The sequence below is a fragment of the Lytechinus variegatus genome, chromosome 11 (genome assembly GCF_018143015.1).
Source record: "Lytechinus variegatus isolate NC3 chromosome 11, Lvar_3.0, whole genome shotgun sequence".
In the NCBI taxonomy this organism is placed as follows: domain Eukaryota; kingdom Metazoa; phylum Echinodermata; class Echinoidea; order Temnopleuroida; family Toxopneustidae; genus Lytechinus; species Lytechinus variegatus.
Genome location: NC_054750.1, coordinates 4196548 through 4207162, shown reverse-complemented (window position 1 = coordinate 4207162; position 10615 = coordinate 4196548). Strand labels below are relative to the sequence as shown.

At 35.9% G+C, this 10615-nt stretch overlaps 1 protein-coding gene across 2 annotated transcripts in view; it reads right to left on the bottom strand.

Annotated features, from left to right (window-relative positions):
• Positions 1–766: 766 nt before the first annotated feature.
• Positions 767–10615, bottom strand: part of LOC121424027 (atrial natriuretic peptide receptor 1-like) — a 34471-nt gene continuing 24622 nt past the window's right edge. Inside the window, exons 14-17 of one of the 2 annotated variants that reach the window (XM_041619600.1) lie at positions 9738–9829; positions 8297–8660; positions 7020–7040; positions 767–3205 (exon numbers count right to left, since the gene is read on the bottom strand). In XM_041619600.1, the coding sequence (XP_041475534.1) occupies positions 3141–3205; positions 7020–7040; positions 8297–8660; positions 9738–9829 (542 nt within the window). In that variant the 3' untranslated portion in view covers positions 767–3140. The remainder of the gene's footprint in view (positions 3206–7019; positions 7041–8296; positions 8661–9737; positions 9830–10615) is intronic. The other variant, XM_041619601.1, reaches the window with a different exon arrangement.

Sequence of the window (10615 nt, the reverse complement as noted above, 5' to 3'; positions counted from 1 at the left end):
TTCCTTCCCTTCATTCCTCCCTCCCTTCTTTCTTTCTTTCTTTTTTCTTTTTTTTTCTTTCTTCCTTCCTTCCCTTCTTTCTTTCTTCTTTTTTTCTTTCTTCATTCCTTCCTACCTTCTTTCATATTTTCTTTCTTTCTTCCTCTCTTCTTTTGCCTCTTCCTTCCCTTCATTCCTCCCTTCTTTCTTCCTTCCCTCCTTCCTTTCTTTCTTTCTTTTTTCTTTTTTTTTCTTTCTTCCGTCCTTCCTTTCTTTTTTTCTTTCTTCCTTAATTTCTCTTATTTCTTTTGTTCTTTCTTCTTTTTTCCTTCCTTTCTCTACTGATGTTTTCTCCTTTTTTCTTTCTATCTTTCTGTGTGTTCTTCTTTCTTTCTATTTTTCTCCTTCATTCCATCCTCTACTTATTTCTTTCCTTCTTTCTTTCTGTCTTATTTTCTCTTTATCTTTCTTTTCTTTCTATCTTTCCTTCTTGCTTCCTCCCTTTTTTATTCTTTATTTCTTTCTTACTTACTTTCTTTCTTTCTTTCTTCTTTCTTTCTGTCTTTTCTCTTTCTTCCTTCCTTCATTCCTCTCTCTAATTATTTCTTTATTTATTTTCTTTCTTTCTTCCTTCCTTCTCCCTTCCTTCCTTCCTTATTTCCCTCCTTTCCTTCCTTCCTTCCTTCCTTTTTTCCTTCTTTCATTCTCTCTTCCCTATTTTCTTCCTTATTTATTTATCTATTTAATATTTGTATTTATTAATTGACTTGTTTATTTACCTTTTCGGGGGGGGGGGGGCTCGACTCGAATTTTGGAAATTGATAAACTGTAAACAAAATAAAATAAAATATTTTATTCGAGGCGACTTGAAAGTATAGTGAGGGGCGATGACGAGGGAAAAAAACAACAGGACAGTCTGACTCAACTTACTTATTTCTGTTGGAAGATCATCTAATCATGTCTTTAGCCGTGTATTGACAAGTAGGCTTAATATGGTGTCATCAGTAAACTGGTCCATTGGTTTGAATTAGTAAAGGTTAACAAACCCAAATCTATGAGTCTGACATTTGCATTCAAGAAAAAAAATCACATCACACTATATTTTTCCTTATTTTTTTTTCTTTTTGCAAAACATAAACCAACACAAGCAATTTCGTTGCAGAAGACATTTTCATGGTTGTTTATTATTCATAAACAGAAATTACTACATCTGTTTCATAAATTCCCACCACAACGTACACCACAATTTGTTATTGATCTGCCGTGTATTCCCAGTCAAAAGTAATCAAATGATCTTTCATGAATCTTTGATGGTTAGTAATTGAGGATTTATTTTTAAAACTCTGTCCAATGATCGAGACTGAACTACATATATGATGTTTGATCCATCATCATATTAAGTGACGATTTGACCGGTTTTACTTGTTGATTGTTTAACTAATATGATACGTTTGGAGTGAATTAAAAAATTCGCACAGGCGACCCCCTTAAAAGAAATTAAAGAATAATAAATAAAAATAAGATAAAATAAAATGATATTGATGATAATAATAATTAAAAAAACACAAAATACAAGAAAAAAAGTACACAGTCGGGGATTGAGTTCATAACTTTTAATTCATGGGTATGTGTTTAATGATTGAAGATTATAGCCTGTTGTCGTTAAGGACCGAATTAAAAAAAAGTGAGAAAGTGAGAAGAAAGAGCAGAAAAAGCAAATGTAAGAGACAAACATAAAGAAATGGACAGAACAGAGGAAGAGATAGAGAGAGAATGAGAGAGAGAGAACAAAAGAGAGGGGAGAACGAGGGGATTGGGAGAAAGCAAACAAGAACAAAAAATGAGGAGATAAACAAAAAGATCGAGATAGAGGAAAGGTCATTTTGAAAAAAAAATCTTTTATATTGAACACAATTATTGTCCAATATAAAATGCGAAAGGAAGGACGGATAGGTGTATGAGGCATGTGAATGAGCAATAATAAAGATTGAACTAATGTTGGCAAGGCAGTGACATGAAGGTGAACAAGAAACTACATCAATATCTTTTTTTGTGCGAGTTTGTATGACTTCTTAGATATCATAGATATTGAAGATAAAAAAAAATTAACAATCCTCTCGAAATCCTTTCTGCCGTTATGCTAAAAACGCCAGCAAGACCAGGGCATCATCTGATAGCGGTTTAGGGGGCTCAGTAGCGTCGTAGTGTTGCTGCTTTTGAATCGGTACCGCACAAATAGTCACACAAGTAATGCCATTGATCACTGATATATTTAATGTAGTGCCCGAAGTAACAGCGAATTCGAGTAGAACCAATGTCACGGTATGGCAAATCAAGCTGACGCCATAATAGCTTAAAATGAATCAATCGACGTGGAGTGGACGAATCGTCTCTGTTGCGATGTGTCCAATGAATGTCGCTGGAATGACCACAAAGAGATCAGTTCTCTCACAGCATATCACCCTAAACTGTTTATTTACCAATCAGATCGCATTATTCGACAATTTAACATGTGTAATAAGCCGACTCAATCTGATTTGTAATCGTTGCGTTTCCAACGACCTTGTTTAGTTTTGATTGCGTCGGCATAGCAGCCCGACTTCTGTTTATGCATTAAACGACTGGCCAACAACGTGTGGAGAAATCTCTTCATTTTTTCTTCTGTTGATACAGTCTGAACCGGCAGACTTAGTTGTTTTATCTTTATTCAATGACTATACATGTACAGTGTGCTCATCGCATAGATATTTTGTGTGTGTGCATAGCTTTTAGCAAAACTACCAAATTTTAAGCATAGGACAAGTATTGGAAATGCATCAGGACTTCCGTAAGGAATTCAGCTTCCTTACTTATCGCCCGTTATACCGATTTTTTTAATCATTTTCCATTCTTGTGAAGAACTATAATATTTTCTTCATTTTGTCCTTACATAATTTAGCCATTTGAAACACCATGAACAGCGTTACAATCTGCTACCCTTCATATCGCGTTCACATACATGATGGCTTTTATTAGCTGGTCTTTAGAATCAACTCGCGAACAAACTAAACGCTACTCATTAGTTAAGCGAAGGGAGCGCCCTCAGCTGATCGATCCTGTACTGATCTCGCTTCACATTGGCTGATCCAGTCGGGTCACGTGGTAATTATGAGTTGGCGCCACTAGAGGACACTTTCGCGGATGAGGCAAGCTGTCTCCGACTCATCTTGCTGATCGTCTACAGAACCTGAACATGGAAGGTTATTAGAAGGGGAAAAATGAAAGACGAAATGGACATGCATGAACGTCTGAATAATATGATGTATGGTTAGAAATATGTAATTTGTTAAGTATGAATTGGAGTGTAATTACACCAAAAATAATTTAAATTGTTTACCACGTGCGTTAATATTATCCGCATGCACAGTATAATTGTTACTGCGTGCATGGATATGACGCTTAATGATTAAAAGAATGTTTTCTCCCCCGACCCTCTATTTAGCTATGTTTCAATTAAAATAACGAGTCTCCAATTTTTCACTCCATGATGTATCACGATAAATGCTTATTCTCAGTTCAAATGACGTTAAATGTTCATGAATGAAACGGAAAACATATGAGCATAACTCATAAAAAATGATATGCTACACAACTAGACATCGGTTGGAAATTGGACTTATTGGACTTGGTAATTGATATAGAAGATGGTAAACACGTCAAATTTCATGTATGTATAATTTTCTGAATTTCATTACAATTTATACAAAACATGCAAGACTGATATTATGGTTAGACATTCCACAATAATTAGAACATGAGCATGCGACGAAATGAAAGTGAATAGAATGAATATGACATTCATGCTAAAATCTGAAGTTCACCCATGTACAACGAAAAGCAAAACAAATAAGGAAACGTGCTCATAGCTTGTTCTTTCATGAAAACATTACTAGTATCTTATTATTTTTATTGCCATTTTGTTTTCTTCTTCGAAGAAAGTTACAATTACAGAGAAACATGTGGTAATAAATATCATTTTTGCATCTAACCATTCAAGTAAAGATCAAAGTATTATTCAATCTAATAATTGCTTTAAATGTTGAAGACGTAGAAGAATAAAATGGAAAAAATAAGGTTGCTGAAGACAAACGAAAAAAAATGATGCAAAAACTTGAAAATCGTGATTTATCCAAGTCATTCTTTTTATGTCCCATTTTATCCGAAATTACCAAAACACCTGTCCACCCGTCTGTCTAAAAAATGGATATTCTGTTTGAAATAAAGATACGGGACCCATTGCAGAAAATTGTTATTATGGTAACTTTGCCATCCAATGGTACCTTTCATTGATTCCTTGATTTTGATTGGCTGATTGATACTGTTACCATGGTAACTTTGCCATCCAATGGTACCTTTAATTGATTCCTTGATTGTGATTGACTGATGGGTACTGTTATCATGGTAGTTGCCACTGTATGGCAAAGTATCAATAATAGTAACTTTGATATTGTAGCCTTGATATTACAAACTGAAATTACGTATAGACCTGTCGAAACTGGAAAAAAAATCACAATTTAATATCCCCGGCTTTCCTTTTATTTTTGTAAATATTATTACTGGAATATAGTCAGCAGGATGTGGAATCGATATTTTTAAATCAAACTTGACTAGGTCATCTAAAGACAAAATAAAAACGGTGCCAAAATATCCAAGAAAGTTAAACTCGACTAGAGGCTGCGTCATTTGACTTTCTTGACATATAGTCTTAATGTTTCAGTTTCTTTCATTAAAACGCGTTAAGACGATTTTCTTACTCCTTCGGCGTACGTTATTTCAAATAGTAAAAAAAGTATATTGACTGAGTATATGAAAGTGTGTGTGCTATAAAGTATTGGAAATGTTAAAAGCACCGATAGTGCGTTGTAGACTGATCTGAAAGAAGGCAAATTGTAGGAAGATAAATCAACTATCGTCTACTCAAGACTAAAACCTGTATACTGCAAAGCCATAATAACATATCCATTCTGCATTACATGATTTAAGCAAGAATCCATCGCGACTTATAAAGAAACGAATCCAAACATGGATTTGCTTTTCATATCTAAGTTTAGATATGACCCTAATTAAAAACAAAGTTTATTCATCTTTTCACTTTTGATGGAGGTCATATACCTATACAAAAATACAGAAAACAAAGTTCGATTCGACAGGACAGTAATAAAGCTCGAAAAGATGAAATGTTGAATGTTCTGACATGTGATTACATAAGCATAGAGAAGAGATATCCAGAGCTGAAACGGAGAGAAACTATTCACTTCTGATTATATGAAATGACGAGTTGAAGGGAAATAAGAGATTTCCAAGATATGTCGTAGTGTGCAAGACAAAACAGGAGATCAGGACACCGTCTTACAAAGAGTTGCGATTGATCTTTCCAATCAATCAATGTAATTTGTTTACAGGATATTGGCACAGTGTGATTTTTAAACAGTAAACAAAGATAAGCACGTTGAATTTTCAAGAAGACAATGAACTTATGAATATACAGCAAATCTAGAAAATCTTTTGAAGAAACATGCATAACAGATGTGGACGTTGCTGGCTTTCTATAGTTGCGGCTTATTTGATCAATCCCAACTCTTTGTAAGACGGGGCCCAGGAATCATCTGGGGAGCGTTTCATTAACATTTTCGTCCGACAAGTTGCCAGGTCTGACAACTTTCCTCGATTATGATTGGCCGAGAGGCAGGGTTGCCATAGTAACTGCCGGATAAAACGTCTGACAAGTCCTTTCATGAAACGCTCCCCGGATCTCGCAGTGACAGCTATCAGAAGATATCACATGTATAATACCTGGCAAAGAAATATTGTTGGAGTGGGTCTCTATACGAAAAAAAAGGTGAAAATCGAAGTGGGAATAAAAAAAAGGAAAAGTGGTGATTGAGCTAAAATCACAAGTGCATTATGGATACATAGATAATGTTGGTTGGTACTCTCTATGAGCTATTATAATAACATTTTGCCATGTTGAGAACATGAAGGTGCCGTAGTCGGATGGTCTATGGTGCCTAACTGGACTTTTGAAAGACCGGGGTTCGATCCCAGGCCACGGCACCTATGCCCGTCAGCAGTACATTTTATTGGACAGTATTCTTTTATTCTGCATTCAAATAAAATGAAATGTGATATGAATTCTTGGAAACTTGGCGTGGACTTTTTTGAGTTGAGAATATTAGCGAATAAGCGGATCACATTTTCCTTGCTTATTCGTTGTAACCTCGTTTAACAGCTTAATTTAACAATGTCAAATAATCTGTTAAAACTTACCTTCCAATGTAATGAAAATAAGAAGCCAAAGGGAGAATACCAACCGTCAACTTCAACATGTCAATTATTGTGTGAATGTCACAGCTATCACTGGTATTCGTGTATCGTATTTCTTATGGAACTTTTGGTCACACACGCACACACAAAATTGTGATAATCATCTTAGCATGGCATATTAATTATGTAAAACAAATCAATTTGCTCCCAATGTTATTCGTACGCATTTATGACGGAAGCATTCTACGTCATTTCCTGTCCCCACATCTTTTGTGTTCACTTTCATACCAAAAGGAAATAATTACAAGGATATTGAGCATCCTTTTAAATATCAGTGCAATAATGAGAAAGATGAAATCATAGTGGATGTTTACGTATTAAAGATATGCGCAATTTTCATGACTTAGGGAGGAAGCATTTTAAAATAAACTCGGTATTTTGTAAAATCTTATCACAGCCTCATTAAGATTTAATCAAATGACCAGCGTCATTCATACATGCATAATCAATTTAACTTTCATTAAAGTAAGTTGCAATTTGTGGGGGGTGTAAAAATCATAAATAAATAAAATTAACATGCAGGAATACACTTAGCCAGGTAAGGTGTGCGAGCTACTCGAATTTCCACCTCACACAACCAGATTCTACACATTTACAGATATAAATTGATACAATTTTTTATGCCGAAAATGGGCAAATAAAAATAAAACATATTTCTTAACCTTCAATGCACTTACTTATTTTTGTCGTTTTACCATCTGACAGATTATCAAAAGGGAAAAAGATCAGGTTAGTTACAGTATTTTTGATTAAGTAGAATGGTATTGACAAAATACATTTAAAAGCATTACTGACGGGGAAGATATAAATAAGGCCATGAAATAAATTACACGATATTGCACATTAGATCAAAGTTAGGAAAAATGAAATTATAGAGTTAGACTATACTCATGGGTAATCAAGATTCAAAGATTTTATTCATATTACAAACATTACTCTGATCACAATTCAATGGAACGCCGTCTAACCCAAATCAAAACCCAAAGCCCCCTCCCCCCCCTACTACGACTTCCTAATCGCCCAGGCCCCAGATCCAGTTGAGTGTTTCGTAAAACGTTTCTCAAACTTGCAATTTTTTGAACAACTAGACTACCCGTACCGATTCTGATATATCTTCCCGTGTAACAAAAGTATTTATTGTAAACGCATTTCCAGAATTACAATAACAATTTTGGTATTCAATGCTCCTTTTTTTTTCCATAAATGCACATGAAATCTGTGTTAAAAAATCTCAAATAGGCCCTTTTAATCATATTCCATTTATGGTATTCAGTGGCGAATCCAGTTAGGGGCACTTCCAGCGCCCTCCCCCCCTTGAGAGGCATAAAAAAATTATAGTTGAATATGTATGAATACGCAAGTGAGGACTTTTTTTTGCTTAACATTTTTTTCGTGTACAAAAATCCCCCCCCCCCTTTACTTGGAAAATCCTGGATCCATCCCTAATTGTAGTCATACTCTAACTCTAAGAAGACTATTATGATTATACCTTATGATATAAACAACCCCAATAACGTCAGATTCCCTTAACGCATAGGTTAGCGATTGAACGGACGCTTGATTTCCACGATTTAACATACTTTATGGGCAATCAATCATTGTGAAGATATTCCTCCACGATGATCGCTAAACTATGTGTTACAGGACCCTTATGTTATTGCCGTTTGATTATATCAGGTGTATAATAGTCTTTACCTAATCTTAAGTACTTCATCAGCAGTCTAAAAAGGACAAAGTAAATTGAAGGTATTCTTTTGTTTTTCAAACTTCTATTCTTTTCATTGCTTGAGTAAAACTCACTCCGATAGCGGAAATTCTATGTCTATCTATGTCTACAAGATATCCTCTGCAAATTTAGACTTTTCTTTTCCGCCATCGTCACCGCATGCACCCATCTCCTCCGGGTCCCCGACAAAACCATGATTGCACTCAGAGGTCAAATCTATAAGCTCACCCGGAAGTGATATGTGACTGTTCCTGTTTCCGCCCGACGGCGAGTTCGGCTTCTTCACTCCGGGTTTCACCAGGTTAATGGCGTCGCCGTTCTCCGGCCCGCGTAACGGCGTCGTGACATTGTTATTCGCCGGATCGTCCTCGTCCAGATACACACTGTTGACACTATTGGCAGTTAAATTGTTTTTTGTGACTTGTCGGTAAGTCGGAGGCTGCGCATGTTGGTCCTCCTCGGCCTCCATCTTGTGATGGTGCGGCGAAGGCGATAAGTCTATGATTTGTGCGTCTGCTCTGATGTCGTCTGAGCCGCTGCTTCTTCGTTCCGTCTTCCCCTCCACCCAGTACGTGACCATGACACCCTTGCCCTGGATGAAAATCAAGGATAAGGTTAAATATTCAATAACAGCTTTTAGTAAAATGTGGACATGATCTTCTGCAATCAGAGAGGATCAACCCTCGCACCAAACAAAAGGATAAGCGAAGGACGGAAGGATGGAAATCCCCTATTTTAAGGGTTCTTTTGATCGTGGTTATCGTCTAGAAAAATGTGCTTTACCAACAGTAGTAGTAAGAATGTTGTTCTTCAAGTATTACGTTCTCAATGAAAGAGAATAACTGACGATGGAGAGTCAGTTAATGGTCTCCTTTAGTAAAGCTATTATGTTCGTACTAAACGTTCTCTTGCAATAGATCTTCTGCACTGACGTCATCGTGCCGCCATCTAAGACATGTTAGAGGCTTAAACCATTGTCTTGTAGGTGATCTGCAGCCGCCACACCTCTGAGAATTCAGGTTAACGCGTATTTCTATGTCCTCTGAGAGAGGGCGCTATTAAATTCAAATGCATAAAGTCTCCACAAGATAATGCATCGGGGATCTAAACATAAACTGAGGTAACATGGGGTTAGATTCTTCCCGATTAAGGGTATGCGCGTCTTAATGGGTGTGTTGCAAGAAAAAGATTGACGATCAATAGCAAATATCTTTTGCACGTTTACAATATTAAGAGTGACTGGCGGGCCCCTTCGTCATAAGGCAGATCTCGCAATCGCAACGGGCACGGATTCTACAACATACAAAATCTATTGTCAAAAGCCCTTCATGGCAAAGGAATCTTTGTCGAAAATCAGTGAATCAAAACCGCAGTTTGTCCTGGACTCTGCAAAATGACATATATATAATTTTTCATCAGATCAGAATCTTACAAGAAACAACTGTCCCGGTTTACCAATTTTACACCAAGACCTCTCAGCTGTTCATTCTGATTTGACAGGCAAATCCAATACATTTTCTATGTTACAGATCCCGTCCCTGCCGCAACTGCAAAATGTCCCTATTTGCTTTTATCTGATTTTACCAAATCCATGACACTTGAGATGAGCATTTCAAAATTGAACCATGGATTCATACAGAGATTTAAAATACTTTGGTCTGGTACTTACCTTCACCGGCATTTCCCCTCTCTCAGATAACGTGTAGCCACCCAGCTCTTGTAATAGATTGACACAAAATTCACTAGCTTGGATTTTTAGTGCTGTACAATGGGAGCAATAGAAACACTATATTATTAGAAAAATAGAAACATAACAGACCACGACAAGCAATGCTCTTGCTACTGATGTTTTATTACAAGTCAGCATTATCTTGGTCAAAAATTATTCCGAAACGAAGAAAAGATCTTCTCTGTAGATTAACCTGCCACTTTTGGGGAATTGCTTTGTATCGACTTCAATAATTTTCGAAAGATTTTTTTTTTCTTTCAAGTCCCCCCCCCCACTTTTGAGATCAACTTTGCGACGCCCAGATGCGACGCCGCCCGGATATGTGGTTTCAAAATTGCGTAACATGCAAATGCATGTCAGACCGACAATTCCTCAAAACGTGATTTCATGTACAAATCAAATGCAAATTTTGTTCTTTCTAAAATTCATTAGTCATTATCTTAGTTTTACTGGTTAAAATCAACACATTTTGTTGTTGATGATTGGAATAATCTCATCGACGATTTCCAAAGAAACAAAATTGAATTATAAAAGTAAAAGAATATAAATGCACAAGAAATTCAGAAAACAATAACATAGATTAGAAAATGTTTTGATAAATCATTTTTAATTCATACAAAATAAAAATCCTGAAGAAAGTATTTATAAAATTACATTTTCGAATTCGAATCTTACACATAAGTTCGCTTACAAGTAATTATTCAAATAAAAAAATAAAACTGATTTTAGCTAATTCATGTAAAACAACTTTTAGATTACGTCATGGGCGATGTACGTGCATATATTTTTTAAAGTCTTTCCAGTCTTTCTAGTTTAAA